Source organism: Sinocyclocheilus grahami, unplaced genomic scaffold (assembly GCF_001515645.1).
Source record: "Sinocyclocheilus grahami isolate Dianchi unplaced genomic scaffold, SAMN03320097.WGS_v1.1 scaffold288.1, whole genome shotgun sequence".
NCBI classification, from domain to species: Eukaryota; Metazoa; Chordata; class Actinopteri; order Cypriniformes; family Cyprinidae; genus Sinocyclocheilus; species Sinocyclocheilus grahami.
The window spans coordinates 10,732-34,442 of record NW_015505467.1 but is presented as its reverse complement, the minus strand read 5'-3'; the positions used below and the strand labels follow the sequence as shown (position 1 = coordinate 34,442).

The window sequence follows — 23,711 nt, the reverse complement described above, 5'->3', positions numbered from 1 at the left end:
GCAGATTCTTTCATTGAGTCTTTTAATCACAAATGGCATCAACTCATTCTCACAAACAGCATCTTTGCCTTTCTCTCGCTCTTTTTTTAGATTTTTAAATTTTACAATTTATGGAATAAATTTTCACTTGAAAAAGAAACAAAAATACAGTTTTTGCATTTCAGGATGAAAGGCTTTCTCATTTCAACTTCAAACGCATTCTTGTTAATAAATACCTTCCCCAAAGCGTCAGAGCCCTCCGAGTAGAATAATATGGATATGTTATGGAGAAGAGGGGGGAAACCGATCAAATTTGCCTTCTAATTATCTTACAAAAACAGATGAAGCAAAAGCAATATGCAAGGATGAAAACCAGAAAGGCAGAAAACGAACAAAGAGGTTAGTTTAAATGGCAGCCCAGAAGAACCGAGGAAAAAACCCACTTGATGTTGCAGGAAGCACCCTTTTCAACGTTAAAAAAAAAAAAAAAAATCGGAATATTCACACTAAAAATACGCACTCTCCACCTGCATGCTACTCGGTAGTGGATCCACATTAAGGTGAACTAAGACAAAGTGCATTCAGGCTAGTAATGCAGCATTTTATAAACCTACAACTAATTCACTTCACTCTTTGTCCTGGCAGACAGTCGTTTAGGAAGGGGAGAAAAATTAGATTTATAATTGGCCCAAGAAAAACATCCATAAGCATCTGTTTTTCGCAAACGTGTGCGCAGGAGATGCCAAACCACAGCATCCCCTCTGGACAAAACACACGAGCAACAGAGGAAATACAAGCAGATCTTCTTCATTTGAATTTAGAATTATTGCATAAAATTTTACAACCAATAGAAAAACGAAACAAAAAAAAAAACTTCAAAATGATGTAACAAACAAAATCATTTAGATTCGAAATCACCACAATAGTTAAACATTACTAATAATCGAGTCCTTTGCTATGACTGCTTTAGGAAAAAAAAAAAAAACAAACTCAGAGCCACAGAGAGCCCACTGCATTCTGTCACGTAGGAAACTGGGTTTGTCAGATAACAGTTGAAACCAAGAGAGCATTTTAGGGGCTGTCGCACTGCAGACAGCTCCGTATTCCTCCGATTTTTCCATATCTTATTTTTAAATCGTTTTTTAATCAAAAGTTAACCATTTATTACAGGCTCTGACAAAACAAAAAATCTCTTTGGTGCTCCAAGGTTCACTGAGCTTGATGAAATTCATATTTGTTTGTTGTTTTAGCATTCAGTTGGATTATATTAAACTGTACCACAAAAATAGTGCGTGCCTTTTGAGACACAGACAGCGCTCTCGCTTCATCAGCACATTCAAGTACAAAAGAAAACAAACAAACAAAAAAAAAAAAGAGAACGCAAGAACAAAACTAAGTCCAGAGTTGTCAGATTAAAACCGCAGTGCAGATCCCCGTCCTCGCCTCATCCTCGAACCCATCATGGAACCTCCGTGTCGTCATGGCAATCGCGGGACCAAAAGCCTCCAATCAAATGTTCTCAGGTGGGCGGCGCCAGACAACATGTTTGTTCTTCTTTTTGATTGGTGGATTACTTACTAGTTGCATTTGTCCTTGTCTTTTGTTTTCCTTTTTGCCGTTCTCAACGTTTTCTTTCAATAGCTAAACAGACTTCTTGTTCAGTTTCTTGCCTTTTTTCAGAACCAATTTGTTTTTGATGTATCCCCTCTTCCTCTTGGCTGTCTGTGAACCAAAGGAAGCACGCACATTTGAAACAACATATCTGAGTCAACAACATTCATAATGAAAATGTACCATAGGACACAATAGTACTATATCTCAAATAGACGATGGTGAAAATAGAATCTAGATTTAGGTTAACTAATCCAAGTAAATAAAGGGAACTTTTGTTCAAATACTTGTAGTATTTAGTTGTCATTTGGCTACTATCATTCATATACAATAGTTTTATAAAAACAATAACAATTTTCTGTTAAAAAAAGTAATATAAAAATGTCCATAAAGTGTCCCATCTGTATTTTCTATAAATAGTGAGTAAAACTTGTCATAAATTAACTATAAATAATTAAACTAAACTATACCAAAGCCTTAATGTTTTAAAATAGTCACGTTTTATTAAATATATTTATTACTCTATATACACGACACAAAGTATTATTTGTAAAAGAAATTAAATACTGTAGCAATAATAATATATATAAAATATGAATTTACATTCGTTAATTACATATTTACAATATAGAATATTCATATCATAATAAATATGATCAAATGTATGTGTTTAAACAATATTTATCATCATATAAATATGTATTATTATTATTGATATCATTAAAAAGGCTACATGGACATGGTAGCCCTCAAACATGCATTTTGTTCTTTTTACATAAAAATAAATGATCAATTAATCGTGAGACAACTAAGAATTGTCAATTTACTATGGTCTTAATACAAATACCCCAATTAAGTGACAACTCTTAAATGTGTTCTTGTTATGGTTTGTTTAAAAATGATTGAAATTTACACAGACACATCATAGATGTTCATAAGGATGCTTTAATGGAATCTAATGGAATCTAGGAAATGGAATGGAAACCTTTTTTGAGGTGAACTTCTGCTTGGCTGCGATGTTGCGGAGCTTGTGGTCCAGAGCCTGTCGGTTCTCCTGCTTCTTCACCCTGTAGATGCGCACCAGCCAGTGCTCGGAGGTGAACGCCTCCTCCAGGTGCTTCAGATGGATGTCCTTGTTGCCGATCTCTGCATTTCGTGTCCGGTCAAATCCAGGAGGGGTGCGGAAATCCAGCTGGGGAAGGTGTTTTGGCATTAAGCAAGCAGCAAGGTTTCGTCTATGTGCATTACTACACTACCAGAGATAGCGATAGCTCAAAGATCAGCCCTTGTTTTCCAGCGTTGTCACAACACAATTACAAGACTCTTGTGTACAGACCTAATGAATAAGAGGGAAGCAACACTCACTTGCATTTCCCCAAAGCGGTAGTAAGACATCTTGTACATCAGACAGTTGAGCAGGGTTGGAGAGCCGGCCTTATCCACTCTAAACTCCCCCTGCGGTGTGAAGTAATCACTTTCCTACAAAAGAACAAAAAGATGGCCGTTTGAGGACTCATCTCTGATATGTAATAGCAGAACACATCGTCAATATCAAATGATCTCGGTTCATTAAAAGCCAAGTTTGCGGGGAAAAGACGACATCTCAAAAAACTGAAAAAAGTAAATCACAAAATAAAAGCATGTAAATGATGTATAATAACAGGAATATTTCTCGTTTTGGGCGACCTGAAGCCAAACAACAGTAACTGTCCAAGACACAAAGCGCTTCATTAATTGCTGTAGCAGTAGTGCGTTAGGAAGGATTCATTTAGACACACAATGTCTCATAATGTGACAGTCTAACAGCACACTAAAGCACAGAGCACCATCAGAACGCTAAAATCCTGTCAGAGAACATCATTCCATCTATAGGACTGCCACAAACAAAAACAAAAAAAGATCCCAACTTCTTTGGCTATTTTCATTGGAAAAAACATATTACAAATTCAGCAACACAATAAACTGACACTGACCCGGATATCTTTAGGGTGCTCTCCCTCAGCAATGCGCACCATCCACAGGAATTTGTTAATGTCGTCGCCTGAATATCCAATCACTCCCCCAAAAATGATCAGGACGTAATCCACATCCAAGGACTTCATAATCTCATAGGCTGCACTCTCATTGGAGGACATGGCTTTACCGACCTGCAGAGGAAACGGAACACTGAACACTGAACATGATCTTTCATTGTCCTCAAGATGGCACTCCTGAGCTAAAGATACCAAAACAAATCAGTTCAATTCTTGATGATTTAAAAAAAAGTCAATTAATATCTAAATAACAGCAAATTAGACCGAGTTGTCTGTCCTCACCAGTGCTATGTGGCTGTTATTCCACGTGTTGTTGTCCACCAGTGTGGTGCGGTTGGCCATGCCTGCGATCTGATACCCGTAGTCCCACCAGGACATGACTCGAGCATGTTCATCTGTATTCTGCCTGAGCCAGTAATATGCTTCACGGAAATCATCCAGAATGTTGCGCGATCTGGAGGTAATTGGAAACGAATGAAGAAAAACCCATAACTTCTTTCAAATTAAAATTCTTCTTTTAAACGAGAAATAGATGGCATGAAGGTGCTCTTACCCATCATGGTTGTATGACGCCAGCACTACACTAGGACTGGAGTAGGCGTTGCTGGTGACCCACGTGCAGTGCACAGCAAACATCATCAACAGCATCAGCATTAACATGGTAACGATGCTTTTGATGTTAGGGCCCAAACCCTCCTCTGGGCGGTCCTGCTCCGAAACATGCTTTCGGACTTTGCCAGCCTGCAAATGAACATGGACACAGCAATTAGATCAGACTGAATACAGATGAGCTACAAACAAGCTACCCATGAATCACCATTCTGTTTTCTGTAACTACAAAATATTTCCTATAAACCAACACGGGGTCTTCAAAAAAGGTCTGTCAATTACTGATCAAACTCAAAAAAAAAAAAAAACTAAATAAAAATTACTAATAATAACAGTAATAATTTGATTTAAATAGGACTAGTTATTAAAAAGATATAACACTGGGTATAATATTACACAACATTTCTCATAACATTATTTAAATCTAATTTTATTTAAATATATATATATATATATATATATATATATATATATTATACACATATATATATTATACACATCACATATACATATACACACAATCTCTGTCAAAAAAATTATAGCTGCAATAATAATTGATCATTATTTTAATTTGATTTCAAATCAGTTAATATAAAATACTGTTATTATAATATATATATATTTAATTATTATGATTATTACTATACACATAATAATAATAATATCTCAAACTAATTGTCAACAATAGGTTGTTGCAATAATACAAAAATGGATTTATTAAATAGTACATATAAATTTGAATAATAATATATAATATAATAATATAACATCATAATAACTTGATTAATATTATTTAAATAGGACCATACATATTATTGTACGGCAGGCTTAAAATGTAACATTTTAGACACCAAGGGGTCCTTAGCCTGACCTCTGTCTCTTAGCTGACCTTAAAGGGGTCATCGGACGCAAAATTCACTTTTACATGTTGTTTGAACTGAAATGTGTGTTGGCAGTGTGTGTACACTACCATTCTATAATGATAAAAATCCACCCAGTGTTTTTTTTTTTTAAATCCAAACCCCTTTCTCATATCAAGCCATTCACAGATTCTTGGCAGAATGATGTAGTTCTGCACAGGCCCCTCCTACAATTGTTGATTGACAGTGGCGTCAGTCTTTGGTTTCAACAGACCCGCCCTGAGTGAGCTGTCATCAATCCGCCATTGTTTGACGCCGGAGCGGGTGTAGACAAGAATGTCTCCTAAGCGATTGAGGTGTTCTATTGTTGGATGTAATAATGAACATAGCAGTCGTCATTTACTCCCGACATCTGAGCCGCTGAAGACGCAGAGGATTACTTTTGTTTTTGAAGAGAACGCTCTCCCGATCTACCTAAATGCGTTTATGCCCGCGTGAATCATTCGTGATCCAGCTTCACCTTCAGAAGTATAAGATTGTTTTTATTGAATCATTGCAAATCGCCTTTCCTAATTATGTGCTAATTAGCAAGTTTCACAATGAAGCGGCTTAAGTTCAGAGTCTCTCAGAGAGCGGCTCGGAAGAGAGGGGCGGGGTGAGCAGAGCTCATTAACATTTAAAGGAACATGCAACAAAACGGCTTGCTGTAAACCGAGATGTTTTTGACAGGGTAAAAAGGGTTTTGTTTTACACTACCATTGAGCAATTTCAACCAAAGTATGTTATAGACTTTATTAAGACCCTACAGAATCATATCAACAAATCATGTCATATCATCATATAACTTTATTATTAGTAGTATTATTAAAATGCATTTAAATGATACCATGCACGTTACTCTACAGCAGGCTTAAAATGCAAAATTTATTCACTAAGGTGTACTAACCTTTGTCCCTTCACTGACCTTATCATAGAGGTTCCCCTGATTCCTCTTGTCGTCCTCATCGCTGCTGTCCTCAGCCGGCGGGTTCTCACGCTTCATGTCATCACCCAGGTAGTGCTCAAACACACTGGAGAAGGCGATGGCTGAGAGCATGCACACCACTGGGGTGAGCGTCAGCATGAGACGCACCATCACACCGGCAAAGTACACCGCGCTGATGGCGTACAGAGCCACTAGAGGGCAACAGAGAAAACATCACTTATGATTCCAGCAGACAATGTGGAAGTGCAGTGAAGAATAAACGTTAATGAACTGCAGTGTAGTGTTTATAGTTCTGTACTGGATAATGACTCCAGAGAGAAAAGGAAAACACAGAAGAGGGCATTTAGACATGTAACAACATGTCGCCTGTTCACATTCCCTTTACGTTCCCTTGTTTATTCTAGTGAAAAACCTCAAGAACACAGTGACAGCAATTAAAAAATAAAACAAATTCTTCTGGGAACGGAGACTAATTCAATGCATTCTGTTCTCCACGAATGAGAATACTCATAGCAGACATCAAAACATCAGTGAGTGTTCTCAGGCATAAACAGGACACAATCACTACAACTTAAAATTGTTCAGAATAAACAGCCTGCTGGCAGAAATAAGCTTAAGGATGTTTAGTGGCACTTCTGGAAGAACAAAATTAAGTTTTTACAGAAACGCTAGAGACATTTCAACAATAAACCCTGACAACACATATATATTCAATTCTATGGATGAACTTTTTTATAAACTAATGCTTAAAATGATTCCAAAGTAACTTGTATGAAAATGAAAAAGACATTAGCTTGATTAAGTAATTGTATTTACCGTCCCTAAAAAAAAAATAAAAAAAAAAGTATTTGGTCATGTAAGTCACACAAGTTTAAATGGCATTGCATTAGAGATGAAATCATAAAATCATTGGAATCAAATTATTACTAGAATTTTTCTCAGGACTTCACATTTCTGAGCCATTTTTGCAATGACTTTAAACGATGAACTGAATTGAATGCAGACGCATCGTCTGGTAATTTCAAGGACGTTAGACATTGCTCACCAAAGACTCGCTCATCGTTGATGTTCTTGATGCAGAACCAGAGGCCTGCTGGGAAGGTGCAGACGAGGATGTGCAGGTCAAAGAAGAAGGAGACCCAGGTGGTGGGCTGGTGCTCTGACACAGAGGCGATTATGGGGATGTGAATCTTTGCATATCTGAGCATAGGAGGCAGTGAGGGCTTTGTGTTAAATGTTGCAAATAAAACTAACCAGCATTGAAGGGATAGTTCACACAAAAATGAAAATTATATCATTAACTACTCACCCTCATGTTGTTCCAAACCCATCAGACTTTCGTTCATCTTCAGAACACAAATTAAGATATTTTTGATGAACTCCGAGAGCTTTCTGAATCTGCACAGACAGCAACGCAACTACCACGTTCAAGGCCCAGAAAGGTAGTAAGGACATCATTAAAATAGTCCATGTGATATCGAAGACTGACACAGAAGAGAATTGTTGAATAAAGTTAGTTTTGTTTTCTTTGCATACAAAAAGCATTCTTGTAGCTTCATAAAATTAAGGTTGAACCACTGACGGACTATTTTAATGATGTCCTTACTACCCTTCTTGGGCCTTAAACATTTCAGTTGCGTTGCTGTCTATGCAGGGTCAGAAAGCTCTAGGATTTCATCAAAAATATCTTAATTTGTGTTCCGAAGATAAACGGATTTAGAGTAATTAATGACAGAATTGTCATTTTTGGGTGAACTATTCCTTTAAATTACTGCATTAACTATCGGAAAACTGCACAAAGAACAACACCTCTTGCTATTTGGCTAGCAGTTGACATGAACTAAACTGACACGGCCTAGGTGACAGACAAAAAGATGTGTCATTTCAGAGGAAGAATGCACTTTTGATGAAAGATTATGAAGACAGTCAACCACCATACATTCCGATTTCATACTGACTTTAAAACCAGTCTAAAATTTTTCAGAAGCGTTCAGTTAGACTGCGTCAGTTTTGAGTGCAAAGCATCCACAAAATCCACATCAAAACAACAATTTGAAGAATAAAGCCTACTATATATCAACGAAGTGCATCTCCAAATGGCAAAAAAAAAAAGTTTCACTCTCTAAGGGCTAAAGTTTGCTTTATAAAAAGAAAACAGAGCTCAATAAGTGAAACAACGTCAAGACTCTGGACAGGCGAAAACTGCACAGCGTGTTAAAATGGGTGCAGAACGGGGTTGTTTGTTGTGGAGTTGCTCTGCTGTTCGCTCTCTCAATTTTGCTGCATTACTGCACTCAATTTTGGCGACTATCAGTGTTGTGATCATTATCTGGCGACCTGACCTTCTGTATCTGTGCAGACTGCGCACAGCGAGAACTCGACAGGACTGTGGGTCCTTCCCTGCAGAGCTGCTGCATTGAGGGGTTACACATTTATGAATTTATGATGGGTGACGAGCAAAGAACAAGAAGCTGGCAATAAAGTAATGGGTTTACGTCTGAGAGGTAAAAGTGTAAAAACACTGCTGTACCTGCAGAGCTGCCCAAAAAATTTAATAAACAATCGAAATTACGATACAAGGGCTATCGGTAACAACAACCTGTCCTATTGAGTGTGTTTGATCCATAGCTGTATGATTTGTTTCACGGTGCACAAAATGAAGTCCTGAAAAGTTTGCGCTAAATGTTGCACCAGTCGCTTTCACCGTAATTGGTGTAACACCCAATATACTCTGCAAGTGAGTGATGTGACAAAACTAGAATGCGTGGTGAGAGCTTGCAATAAACTGCAGAACTCAGACACTTGAAGTGACCGCTTGATTGCAATGGGATGGGAATATTCAAACATTGTTAGCTTCCTGTGTATATCACTTTTAAAATTAGTAGTTTTTTATGCTGCTCAGAGAGCCAATGTGAAGCCAACCGTTTAGGTCTTGATCTACTTGTATAAAACAGCAATAAAATTACTTCAGGAACATTTCAGTATTTTAGCAGCCTACATAAAGTATATGACATGCAGTCCATACAAAGTAAGTATTTACATGTAAATATACAAGTCTCAAGACGTCTGTCGAGAAACAGTTTGGGTCACCTTGAGTAACTTCAAAATCAAGAGAATCTTTGTCTGTTTTTAGGACCATTAAGATTTGCATTTTAACAAGTTTTAGTACGAATAAGCACATTTCCCATTCAATATTCTATGCAAAAACATTTGTTATGCAATTGCTTATGCTAATCTACATTCCCATTTAATAATAATAATAAAACAGCCATCATTGAATCATTACAATATCTGTAAATATTAATAGTAAAATATCTGGAAAAAATATATGAAAAAAAAAAAAGAAAATTTAATCATTTTGGGGTGAAATATGACCTATGCTATATTAAATTTGTATATGACGTTTACCTCACATTTAAAAAAAAAATTTCACAGAATTACATTGGTTAAAGTTTACTACAATGTAACAGTCAACTAAAACGCTTTGCTTTTCGTAAAATAAAACTGTTAATAAAATTTAAATAATTTACAATGAATGAAAGGCACTGACGAATATATATATATATATATATATAGTGAGAATTGGTCCCTATACTAAAGTGTTACCCAAAACACTTCTTGACTGGCTTTGTGATTTCTATTAATATGTGATTACATCAAGGCAAATAACAATTACAATGTGTCATAATATCAGGCACTACTTATCTATGAACTAGAAGTGGGGTTTCAAAGGCGGCGTGAATGAATATCAACTGAAGGCAGCTACTCAGACATAATTCAAGCAATCCAAGAGGCTGCTTACAGACATAAATCATGCTACATGCTAGAGTCCCTGACAAAATCAGGTCTTTTGTTGTTAAGCCGCTTAACAGGGTGTGCTAATGAGCTATTAGCAACTTACTCATACGATGGAACACCAAAACAAAGTATATCCAATGTAAACTGTACGGCATACTTACCCTGTGTCCCAGAGGGAGTAAAAACGCCCACTCCAAGGAGCAATGTACCCTGAAAGCACATTAACACAACAGAGTGATTAAACGCAAACACGCGCAAGCAAACCACCCGACCATTACAGACTCAAGAGCACTTTCAAGCAGCTTCTGAGGAGCTGACGAGCTTGGACTACGTCCAGTAAACCTTAATACCACACATATAGCCGGCAACGTTTTCAATTAATCTACACCACGAGACTGCGCTCGGTTTGAAAAGCAGTGTGGCGAGCAGAGGGAAGTGCTTAATGAGATCTCAGAGGACTGCTGCAGATGAGGCCCTGCAGCAGAAAGATTAATGAAAGCCCCGGGTGCGACGGGAATACAAGCAAATCACCCTGACTCCATATATACCGGCAGAGGTGCGGAGTTAAGAGGCTGAGGTCATGAGTCACGCTGTATTCAGGTGAGAAGGCAGAGAATTGGATGCGATGGTATGGATGGGTTTTTCTTTTTTCTCCTTTCTTACTGTAAGATGATTGGATTGGATGATTTAGTCAAGGGCAAAATATAATTTAAGAATTTGCTATTCGAACGTCAAAAAAAATAAAATAAAGTGTTTCATAGTTCATCAGCGTTGTGTCCTCTACGTGACAAGTAAACAGCAATGAAGCTTTTTAATATTACGTTGAGAAAAAAAACAAACAGCTTTTTATTCTGCAAATCAGTCACGCAGTGTGACAATTTATTATGGTGCAATCTATTTACTGACAATCTTGTAAAATAGCGCAGCATAAAAAAAATATATACATCTTCCAGTGACACTTGCGACCTTTCAATATAGAGTGGGGTAAGAAATGTCAATGGCTAAAGTTGTGACACCCTTAAACCAGCAAACAATGCATCATTTCTAGTATGTAACCACATATTTGATATATATATGATGAACATGAGACAAGTGACTTTGTTAAGCTACTAACGTGTTAGCATGTTAAAGTAAGATTTCTACATGGCAGGTAAATGAAATTGTCAAAGCATGATTTGGTCGCACTATTTTTTATTTTATTTTTTTTGCGCTACAACATGGTATTAATCAATGCATGCTGATGAACTTTTATCATAGTTTATAGTTATATGGAAACAAAAGTGGTTAACATTCAACCCATTCTTTTTCATTAGTAGTATTTCGCGATCTTGTCGTCAAGTTTTACAAGATAATTGTCTGTTTTGCTTGCATACATCTACACACCGTTCACTTTAAGACTAAAACAAAATATGGATTCATTGTTATTCTTAATTAAAAAGCACAAAAACAATAAAGCTAATAACTAGCTTACAAAACGTTTAATGACAAAAAACGAATAAGATGGCATACACCACATTTTATATACCGACTAATAAATTACAGAACGTTTAGCAAACACTGAGGAATCAAATATAAAATAAAAGAGAGCCTCCATAGCATAACGTGAGGTAAACAGCAAAGATAACAAGCTTTTCAAAATGAAAACAAAAAGAAAAGTAAAACTAAACTTGCTGTCGTTGACAGTGCTTGCATGTTTTCTTCCCTCCCACAAGAATACCAACATGTTCACCTTCTCTGGTTTAAGTGGTCTTTTACTTTAGCTTGAAAACAATCCATCGTTTTCTCAGTATTCGTGTAATTTTTGCTGCACGCACCTTCGCACTCATGCTGACACGGCGAGTATAAACCAGGCTCTACACTCTGCGCAGTTCAAACGAGTAGCGCGGTTTGGTTATGCTTTCAGTTTCGTTTGCCGTTTGATGTTTCTCATATGCAACAGAAATGGCAGCGCTTATGAGTTGAACAACACGGTGGTCGCTCCAGTGCGACCGCACAAAATCTAGTCGCACAGGCAGAAAAAATGGTCGCAGTTTGGAGCCCTGCGTTACAATAATATTGTATTTCAAATAAATGTTCTTTTTTAATGTTGCATTCATCAATAAATCCTTGAAAAAAAATTATGGTTGCTACAAAAAGATTAAGCCGCATAACAGTTTTTACCATTGATAAGAAATGTTTCTTGAGCACCAGATAAACATATTATGATTTCTTAAGCATCATATGACACTGAAGACTGGAATAATGGCTGCTAAAAATGTAGCTTTGTCATTACAGGAATAAATTACATTTATGATATATTAAAATAGAAAACTTTTTTTAAAAAACTGGAATAATGACCCAGCATATGTGGGGCAAGCGGTCCTTTTTTTCTTTTTTTTTTTTAAAGTCATAATTTAATTTTTGCATGTTTATAGATGCCTTCTAATTTCAGACAATAGCGAACATGACAAATAATTAATAAATAATATTTATTTTTACCTCTCTCACTTGTTCTTGTCTAGAGGACAACTTTAGTAAAAAGTGGAACAGTTTATCCCACTATGACTAACTGAGGTTTAATCAAAGGCTTATTTAAACCAAGCCTGATTAAAAAAAAAAAAAAAAAAATCCTTCACATTTGTGGTCGTAGTTTGGTCAAGAAAACTGTTCAAATTAAATGTATTTATTTAATTGTTGTGTTTTTGCACTCACCTGTGTAAGTCAGGTAAATGACCGTAAGGAAAACCCCCCCTGCTGCCAGAGAAACGCCCAGAAAAAACAATGTCTGGAACTCCTGCCTGGTCAGTCTATCCTTCAGATACTGCAGAAAGGCGTAAGCCTGAAGCAGTGCAAATACACCTGCAAACACACACATGCACCATTAATCCACATACTCAACTTTGTCAGACACTTTCCCAACGGTCATGAATTCCTGGTGCTAATCTAATGACATGTAAATCATCTCTCTCATGAGTTTATGGATTTGAGTTGAGAGAGATGAACTGAGATCAGTGTAAAAGAGCAACAGTTGAAGAAGACTAGAGGCAAACCAGTCTTACCTGCAGCAGCCATGTGCTCACTCGTCCTGATGGGCTGGAAGCCAACGAACGGGATCTGCATGGACAGCACCAACCCCACTATATAAAAAGTGCTGTAGGCTGAGATAAAGAGAAACAGAAAAAGAAATCAAGATTTATCTGAAGCAAATATGCTTACCAGAACTATCAAACTTAGTGTCCCCTAGATGGTCATTGTGATATGTCTCCAAAAAAAAAAGGGGGGGGCTCTTATGTGAGCACTTAAAGGGATGGCTCACCCAAAATAAAGATTGCCAATATTGTCTCACCGCAATTACGTTCAACCCAGTATGACTTCAGTGGAACACAAAAGGAGTAATTCTGAAGAAAATGTCCTCCATGGAATTACAATGAATGGTGACAGACTGTCACACATCAAAAAGAGTACACAAAAAATGTATCCTGAAAGTGGTCTTAGACTATGACTTGTGCACTTTATGTTGGGAACAACCTGAGGTCGAGTAAATCAGTAAATACATTTTCATTTATGAGTGAACTATCCCTTATCCCTGTGATGAACTGCTTATGACCCTCTATTGTAATTCACTTACAATAGAAAAAAAAAATCCACAAATGTTATTTCTTCTTTTGGAAAGAAATTCATGTTTTTATTAAGCAAGGGTACATTAAAATGGTCCAAAGAAACAGTAAAATGTATTTACAATGTTACAGAAGAGTTCCATTTAAATAAATTCATTTTTTTTAACCTTACTATTCATAAAATGATCATGAAAAAACCGTTACCATGGTTTCCAAAATAATATTTCCACTGTTCTGTACCACATTGCACTCTCTCAAAATCTGCATTGAGGCACTCTTAATATTGTTAGTTACCTATGATTAATTGCCTGGTGCATTTCTCCCCATTTGCAAATTACTGTGGATAGAGTCTGCTAAGTAAATGAATGAAAAAAGTCTCTTTAAAGCACCACCACAATTTGCAAAGTATGACTGCTATCTGAGAAGAAGCTATTGAGTTCACTCCAGTTTTGTTCTGGATTTACATTTGTCCAATGGCAGCAGTGGAATGTGGGTCTGCCTGAAGCAGAACGGGGTTGTGTAGGGAGACTCAGGGCCTCGGATGTCCTCGAATGCGCTCTAATCCGGGCTCCCATCCCAGCAATACAATAGCAGTTGAGTAAAAGAGCCAAACAACACGACAAAATTTGTACTTGAAGATACACACTCTTATTTTGGATCAAGAAACGTCCACTTTGAAAGGAAGAGGTTGTATATCACAACAAATAAGCTATTTTAGTGCATAATATACATACAGTATTTTCCTCTTTTTCTAAACCAGATATCAGAGTTTCCTACCGGTCTATTCTTATTAGCCAAAAATGACTGCACAATAATACAAAATGGAGAAGAAACACTGACACGCCAGTGACAGAGCAGTCATTCCTAGAAGAATGACAACCGTAACAGTCTGCCACCTGTGCAACACTTGAACGACAGATCCGTGAAGTGGACCCCTACCTGAGAGACAGGTGTTGACAGTCTATCAGAAGAGAGGTCCAAAACACACTGGTGCGAGTGTGTGTACATGAGAGACGGCGATACAGCTGCGCAGTAGAGGAAACTGAAGCCGCTTGTGACAGAGCAACTGTATGAGCTGTCAGCCTTTGAGAAGCATCAATTAAGGGCCAAACCGGACCAGCTTCACTCTAAAACGGGATGCTCTTATAAGACAATACACACCTAAGACTCCAGACACACAAACACAAAAAAACATAGCATTTCCTCATTCGTGGACAGCTGACGGGTGGTTTTGTAAAAGAAACTCTCAAAAGGAATTGGAAAAAGAGCAGCGATTAAGAGAGTTAAAAAGGGTTGATTTAACTAGTGACGAAATATGAAAGGTCTGGAGTCACAAAAATGGCTTTCGGAACATCTAGTTCTGGTACTGACTACCTGGAAGTGGAACTACACACTTTTCCTTTTGCATTGGCACCTACAATGGGAACCCCGTGGTGACGTAATCTAGTGGTGTCATTTCTGTGCACCACACTATAGCAGCAACAACAAAGGGCAATGATGGAAGACGCCAGGATTGGAGCTGCGCTTTTGTTACTCTTTGGATACTGTTGGTTTTATGTTGTTAACATGAGGGATGGAAAGGAGACATGCAAATCTGAGACAAAAGAAAGAACAAAGAATATTTTGACAACTCCAAATCTCTCTGGATGTCGACTACGTGAGTTTCAGGAACTTTAGAACTATTCTGACAAGTTGGACTACTTCTGAAGTTTCTGAAACATGCATTACTTCCTGCAATGTGAAAGCAGCTAATATATCCATAGTATCTGACTAAAACCTGGTCTACATCTAGGGCTGCAACAACGAATCGATTACTAAAAGAGTTGGCAACGAATTTCTACACCTAAGACTCCAGACACACAAACACAAAAAAACATAGCATTTCCTCATTCGTGGACAGCTGACGGGTGGTTTTGTAAAAGAAACTCTCAAAAGGAATTGGAAAAAGAGCAGCGATTAAGAGAGTTAAAAAGGGTTGATTTAACTAGTGACGAAATATGAAAGGTCTGGAGTCACAAAAATGGCTTTCGGAACATCTAGTTCTGGTACTGACTACCTGGAAGTGGAACTACACACTTTTCCTTTTGCATTGGCACCTACAATGGGAACCCTGTGGTGACGTAATCTAGTGGTGTCATTTCTGTGCACCACACTATAGCAGCAACAACAAAGGGCAATGATGGAAGACGCCAGGATTGGAGCTGCGCCTTTGTTACTCTTTGGATACTGTTGGTTTTATGTTGTTAACATGAGGGATGGAAAGGAGACATGCAAATCTGAGACAAAAGAAAGAACAAAGAATATTTTGACAACTCCAAATCTCTCTGGATGTCGACTACGCAAGTTTCAGGAAATTTAGAACTATTCTGACAAGTTGGACTACTTCTGAAGTTTCTGAAACATGCATTACTTCCTGCAGTGTGAAAGCAGCTAATATATCCATAGTATCTGACTAAAATCTGGTCTACATCACAGCTTATTCTGGCCAAGAATCAGCAGTTCTTGGTTCTGCGCAAAAGAAAATAAAAACATGACTTTATTAACAATTCGTCTCCTCTGTGTCACCCTGCCGCGTAAACAACGTATGTTGTTCTGTGTCAGCTGCGCCACACTGATACGTGTTTTTTTTCAAAATGTAAACAGCATAGAAAACGTATCCGCGTGGCGCAGCTGACTCAGAACAGCATACATTGTTTACAGTGTGGATACTCTCCAAAATCCACCAGGGTGACGCGAGGAGACAAATTGTTGAATAAAGTCGTTGTTTTTATTTTCTTTGCGCACAAAAAGTAATCTTGTAGCTTCGTAAAATTACGGTTGAACCTCTGATGCTGAATCCTGAAAAATATTCCACGAAATTAAGCTGCATAACTGTTTTATACACTGATATTCAAGAAATGTTTCTTGAGCACCAAATTAGCATATCAGAATCACTTCTGAAGGATCATGTGATTAGGGCTGCAACAACGAATCGATTAAATCGATAAAAATCGATTACTAAAAGAGTTGGCAACGAATTTCATAATCGATTCGTTGTGTCGCGCGACGCGGAGACGTTTGATTATTAAAAAAAAAAAAACTTTAGTTGAGCGCGCAGCGGAGTGAACACACTCGGGTCTCTTGTTTTTATTTTCTTTGCGCACAAAAAGTAATCTTGTAGCTTCGTAAAATTACGGTTGAACCTCTGATGCTGAATCCTGAAAAATATTCCACGAAATTAAGCTGCATAACTGTTTTATACACTGATATTCAAGAAATGTTTCTTGAGCACCAAATTAGCATATCAGAATCACTTCTGAAGGATCATGTGGCACTGAAGATTGGAGTAAAATAGTCTCAGCCTCAGACTAACAGCTCAGGGATGTTCAAGGAGCAAAATGTTTGTGCACTTTCTAAAGGTTTTAGTTCTGTTTTTGAATAAAGGGTTGGAAATGAATGCTTTTCTTGCTTTTTTGTTTTTTATCCGATTCATCGATTAATCGAAAAAATAATCGACAGATTAATCGATTATTAAAATAATCGTTAGTTGCAGCCCCATCTACATCACAGCTTATTCTGGCCAAGAATCAGCAGTTCTTGGTTCTGCGCAAAAGAAAATAAAAACATGACTTTATTAACAATTCGTCTCCTCTGTGTCACCCTGCCGCGTAAACAACGTATGTTGTTCTGTGTCAGCTGCGCCACACTGATACGTTGTTTTTTTCAAAATGTAAACAGCGTAGAAAATGTATCCGCGTGGCGCAGCTGACTCAGAACAGCATACATTGTTTACATTCAGTGGATACTCTCCAAAATCCACCAGGGTGACGCGGAGGAGACAAATTGTTGAATAAAGTCGTTGTTTTTATTTTCTTTGCGCACAAAAAGTAATCTTGTAGCTTCGTAAAATTACGGTTGAACCTCTGATGTCACATGGATTATTTTAACGATGTCCTTACTACGTTTCTGGACCTTGATCGTGGTAATTACATTGCTTTCTATGGGACGGAGAGACGCTCACACAAACATACACACAACACAGGTGACTCACCGATGTACAGCCTCCTGCTGAAGCGCTGCATAAGGAGCAGCACGAAAACATGGAGAGGAATCAGGTTGATGATGAAGACATATCCTCCCCATGCAGACACCTGCAACACAAAACACGTCACGTTACACACACACACAAAAAAAACAGCTAAATACTGAAATATTTTGCCTGATGATACTGTATCAGGATTCTTAAGATTAGGAATCAGTATTTTTAGGGAAGTAGCTAATACTTCAATATATTAATTATAAGGTTATTATATTTCAGGGATTCGGGTTACAACAAAGACAATGTTGTTCATGGTGTATTGCGTGTTTGTTGTGTACATTAATCATCATCATATGAAGTTATTCATATCGTGAAGAATATAATAATATAATATAAAATGTGGGAGAAAAAAATCCTTGCAAACATACATTGGTTTAAGTTTGGTTTGTTATGAAGTGACCTCGTCAACTAAAATGTTTCTTTCATTGAATACAATTTGTTATTTCAGTTAGAGTAAAATTAATTAAATTAATTAATAATATTGACAGACATATTACATGATTTTTATTAACAGATCAAAAATGAAAAACTGCCAATGCCATTCATTTTAGTCAGTTTTACATCAAGACTAAAGGGTCAGTGTATAACTGACTAAAATTAATGAGTGACATTGACAATATTAAACAAAACTAAAAAATAAATTTAAATTAATCAAATGAAAACTATATTTAACAAGACAATTGTCAAAAGACAGAAACTGTTTATCTACTCAACCGAAAAACCAAAAATTACTACAAGTTTAGAAAACGGCACCAACTAAATTTTGCACCAGACAACTAAATATCTGTCATTAGCCACTGGTTAATAAATTGTTCGCTTTCACTAATATATTTTAACTGCATGTTGTGTCCTATAACTGCTTTAGTTCGCCTACACACTATGACACTTTGACAGAGCATTTGACAGGAAAGACTCATTGTATAAGCTCATTTATGCCATGGAAAGAGCTGTTCTAGATGTAAATAAAGCAGAAATACAGCAAACAGTACTGTAGGACAGTTGTGGTTTCCCTCTCATCTTGACAGCACACTATTCCCATTTATATCAATGAATTTGCATAGTTATCTGACACATTGTAAAAACTGCAGTGTGTAAATAGCCTAACTCACTGTCGCATGGCTGGGAGCTCTCTCTCTTTCTTTCTCTAACACCCATATGCAATATACCACTGTTTTGAATAACCATACACTATAAAGGTAAAGAAACGCAGTGTGTCGTGACCAAGTTATATCACATCGCCCAGGTCTCTGCTGGCTCTCAGCCCTATGATACACCACAGTTACCAGAAAACTCCATTAGCACACTCAGCCTTTGGAACCTCTGCACTTTTCTAGGTCACTTAGGATGTCCCGTTCAAGAGAGCATCTTTCAACTCATGCCCTCGGTAGCGTCTTTGGGACATATCGGACCGTACTGGACCCCAAGGTCTCAATGGAGCAGATGGCTCAGATTGCACTGGTGTCATTTGTTTATAAACACATTTGGAAAGCCAGAGACTACTGGGGGCTGGGCAGGGCTGTAGGCTTCCATTATTAATGAGCGCTGCCTTCCTCCAGGAGAAGAAGCTCACGTTTCAGAAATAGCTGATAGCATGATGGATGTTGCTGTTTGCTTTTCCATTTATTTTACATATCACATTAATAGGTTGAAAAAGAGCAAGAGAGACATGCAACCAGCCCCAGAACACACAACACTATGAATGGATATCATAAGAATTTAATGATTCTGGTTCAACTTACGATTCCACTTAACGATCATGGATCCTTAACTTTATATTACGCAACAATATTTCATAGCGATTACACTGTTTTACGTCTCATGAACCTTGCTTAAAAAAAAGTGAATGAATCAAATGATACGACCAAGTAATCATGCGTGCGGTTCATTGAGTGAATCAAATGTTAATTCTGAAAGCGTGCAATTGGTTCAAGTAGGTAAATGGGCCGTTTCAGACGGATGAGTTTGTTTGTAACTCATTTGAAAGTCGTTTTGACAGATTCAGAGAAAATAATCATTTCACAACTCACTTAATACCGAATTGGACTTCATTGGTCACATTATACATTGCTGTTCAAAAGTCCGTGGTAAGCACATTTTCTTAATACTTTAAAGACATTTCTAAAGTTACAAAAGATTATCATTTCAAATAAATGCTATTCCTTTCAACTTTCTACTCAAAAGAATCATGAGAAAAGCCATCACAAAAATAGAAAAACGTTTTCAACATTTATAATAAGAGATATGCTTCTGAGCACCAAATCAGCATATTAGAATGATTTCTGAAGGATCATGTGACACTAAATACTGGAGTACTGGCTGCTGAAAATCAGGGGTGATTCTAGAATTTCATTTTAGGGGGGCTCAGCCCCCAATGAGGGTATAGAATTAATATATATATATATATATTAGGGGTGCTCCGATTGATCAGCTACCGATCACTATCGGCCGATAATCACGTTGGGATGATTGATCGGCGGTCTCTAAAAAGGCAAATCTCAAAAAAAACTATCTCAAGCTGATGACGCTGCCGTGAGAGGTTTGGCACGACATGCAGCGACACTGTCTCAGTCTCTGTCCGGCACGGGTGAAATAATTATAATGCTAAAGGTGAGGTACTCACCTTCATATTTCTTCATTAAATAACTTATAAATTAATTTATAAGTTATAAGTAACACAGCGTGAGTGAATCACCGCACGCTCTCTCTCTTTCTCTCTCAAAATGTGCAAATGGCTTCAAATCACCACATCGCTTCTGTCTATAAGCCAGCTGCACACTGCACAGTTGACACAGGAATTGTCACTTGCACAATCGAGGCAGTGTCACATCGTCACTAAAGTTTATAAATTGCATTTTTTTTTAAATTCTTGCCAATGTTTAACCATTCAGCGCTCGCGCGCTCTCCTGGAGACCGTGCGCTCATGCACACTCGCAGCGCACACACATAATGCCAGGTTCATATTTCTCCGTTTGCAGTGCATACGTGGTGCGTATTATTTCCGCCCTCATGTTAACGGATTAAAGTGTGCACATTGCACACGGTTGCGGTCTGGTAGTGCGCTCCAGGAGCGGTGTGTCTGCAGCAGTACAGAGATTGTTTCCGCACGAGAGTCTATGTTTGCTACGCTGCAAGCACTGAATTAAAGTAACAGTGCATTGTTTGCAGTAAATATGAACATGGACTGACACGAAAATGTAGTAATTACACCATAAATGCATATTGTTAAAGTCTACTGTGTTTCACAGTCAACACATATGGTTTTTTGGCTAAAAGAGCACTTTTAGATAAACAAGGCAATAATAGATGGCACTCGTGGAGGTAGGAAAACAAAGTTCTTTATGAACCGCAGGATTGCGTGTAATAAAAATGTCAATGCAAAAGGAAAGGCAGTAGAGCTGACTATTTCTGTCAATGGTAAGTTTGTGATAACGTAAGAAAAGTAGTTTAAATGTTTTGCCATTTGCTTGTGCAACTTACTATATAAATCTAGAAGTAAATGGCAAAAGTAAAAAGCATTGAATAATGTGTTTCTTATATTTATTGTGTTTAACATGTCTGTGAACGATTGTATTACTGTACTGCGTAAAAAAAGAATCGCAATGCTGAAAAAACATTTTCAGTGACAATGTTTGGATTTGAAATCAAAATAATGGATAAATGTTGTGTTTGTGGTAAACAGCCACGGATCAGTAGCGGACTCCTGTGTGAAAGCAGTCAGTGCTGCTTCCCCTCTCACAAGTCACCTAAGAGTGGAAAAAATGAAATTCAGGCCCTAAAAAAATCCTGCTTGGAGTATCACTATAAATGGTTATAAATGATAAAAAGAAGGCTTTAAAAAGATCGGTATCGGTAGATACTGCTTTCTGTGATCGGCCTCAAAAATCCTGATCGGAGCACAATATATATAGCCTAATAAAAAATGTTTGACTAATAGGGGTGGTATACTAAACTTATTGCAGTATTTCACTGTATTGCATAGATAAGTATAACATATAACTGAATGAACCATATACAAGTCTTCATGATCTCTCTCAGACACACCCACACACACACACACACCTGTTTACTGTACAAACTAAATTTTACTGTAGTCATTAGTACAACCCTCTTTCCTTAGCTCAAGTATGTAAACCTCTTTGCCACATGCACTAGAATGTGTATTACATTGAATGTTAACTTTTCAAATGAAAATGGCAACATGGCCGTTTTATAAAGTATGCGTTCATATGTGCTTCATTTTCACTGGAGGAAACAGCTGCGGTGTGATGAGGAGTGAACGCAGCGAAACCTCAGGCAACGGTAGATGGAGAACCGATTGCTCCCCCATGATATTTTGTAAACTGTATTTATGACAAAAGAACTGCACAGATGCAGATATTATAGCAATCTATCAATAAACACACACCTTGTCCTCTGTTTCTCGCTCTGCGCCGCTACGGTCTGCGGATTGAAAAAGAACGCACTGAAAGACGAGGAGGAGCCGATTGAAGTCTGCTGCCGTTTTCAAATTAAATTTAAAGGGGACTGAGGCGATCACGAATTTGTGTACAGTTTATGGAGCTGATCGCAAAATTTAGGGGGGCTGAGTAGTCATTTTTAAAATACACCAAAATAGAAAACAGTTATTTGAACTTGTAAAACATTTTACTGTATTTTTGCTCATTAAATATAGCCTTGGTGAGCATAAGAGACATCTATTAAAAATAAATAAATATCTTACCAAACCCAAACTTTTGAAAAGTAGTGTAATTCCCTATAGGCAGTGGCAGGAAAAGCTATCCAGGTTATTTACTAAGTACCATTAATAGAAATTAAATGCCATAAACCACCCGAACATAAAAAAAAATCCAATGAAAACTCACCATGTAAAAGTACGAGAGGCAGCAGCCGATGGCCCAGAAGACCGAGCCAGTTTTCACTGATTTCACCTGTGTGGAGAGGACGCACTTAAGTTAATTCCACTAATCCCAAACAAAGGGTCTGATACCATCACCTCAAACAAAGCCAAGATGACGAACACTCAGAGATAAGAAAGAGACCAAGGAAATTCAATGTTTAAGTCAGGCTTGACAGCAAAGTCCTTGGCGTTTCAGCTGACAGTGAGCTCCAGAGAGAAGAGATGGGCTAAAAATCACAGCGCCAAAAGAGACAAAGTATGCTGCCACTGCATCCGTTCCAGCTGTCTTGTCGTTCAGCTGAAAAAACGTGATGAATGTCTATCAAGGTTAATTCATCATTTCAACAGTTCGGGACAGCGCAACACTTGCGGAAATGTTTTTTTTCATCATTTTAGAACGGTTCTCAATGGGCATCATAGTCCTCATGACTCATGCGCTATATTCGAAGTCCTTTGAAGTCAAATGATAACTGTTATGAACAGGCAAGTTATTCACTGATAATCTTCTCTTCCACTGAGCTGTTACCTTGAGAACCACTGTAAGAAAGAATTTAACCAGAGAACTTGGAATATACAGATTCATGAACAAATAATTGAGATCAATTTTGTAATCTGAATCAAGTGATTTACTGAAAGAATGTGACTCAACAGAACTAGAGAACCGGATCACTTAGATTAAGGATTCATTGATTTTACTCAAAATAACGGAATAGTATTCAGATTCATGAACAAATGATTCACATGTTTCTGACTCAAAAGAATTCAATAGCTACTACAGATGTCATTATTAACAGTAAATAACGATGAATGGCTATCAAATGGCTTCAGAAGACTTGGTAAATGACACAAAAGTTATACAGTTGCATTATGATTCATTTCATATTAAATTCGTTAGTTTTGATGAACGACGATGAATTAACGTACACAAACAAACTACTCACCCATAAGTAGTAGGTAAACTGCAAGGCAAAAATGGCGATGCCCTCATTGTCAAACGAGCCGGCCACAGAGCGTGATATGTAGCCTGGTACGATAGCGATGAAACACGCCGCCAGCAGGCCGGCACCCTGGTTCCACAGCTCCCGCGTCAATAGGAAGGTAGAAATGGCAGTCAGGCCACTGAAAACCGGGGCCAGAAACACGCAGACATCACGTATGTGCACCGTCACATGAAGCAGATTCAGTATGTAGTGGATCAGGCCCGCAGTCATCATCAGACCAGGATACACCTGCAAAAGACAAGATATGGGAGATGCTATTAGTTG

At 37.7% G+C, this 23,711-nt stretch overlaps 1 protein-coding gene across 1 annotated transcript; it reads right to left on the bottom strand.

The window, feature by feature from the left end:
* Positions 1-23,670, bottom strand: LOC107600616 (dolichyl-diphosphooligosaccharide--protein glycosyltransferase subunit STT3B). The gene is made up of 14 exons (XM_016292548.1): positions 23,388-23,670; positions 22,412-22,477; positions 17,502-17,601; positions 12,914-13,012; positions 12,567-12,713; positions 10,037-10,085; positions 7,123-7,277; positions 6,057-6,268; positions 4,177-4,364; positions 3,906-4,077; positions 3,564-3,737; positions 2,956-3,069; positions 2,576-2,782; positions 1-1,701 (listed from the first exon to the last, which is right to left on the bottom strand). Exons 1-14 carry the CDS (start codon positions 23,658-23,660, stop codon positions 1,621-1,623), a joined length of 2,037 nt encoding a protein of 678 aa, XP_016148034.1. The 5' UTR covers positions 23,661-23,670; the 3' UTR covers positions 1-1,620.
* Positions 23,671-23,711: the final 41 nt, after the last annotated feature.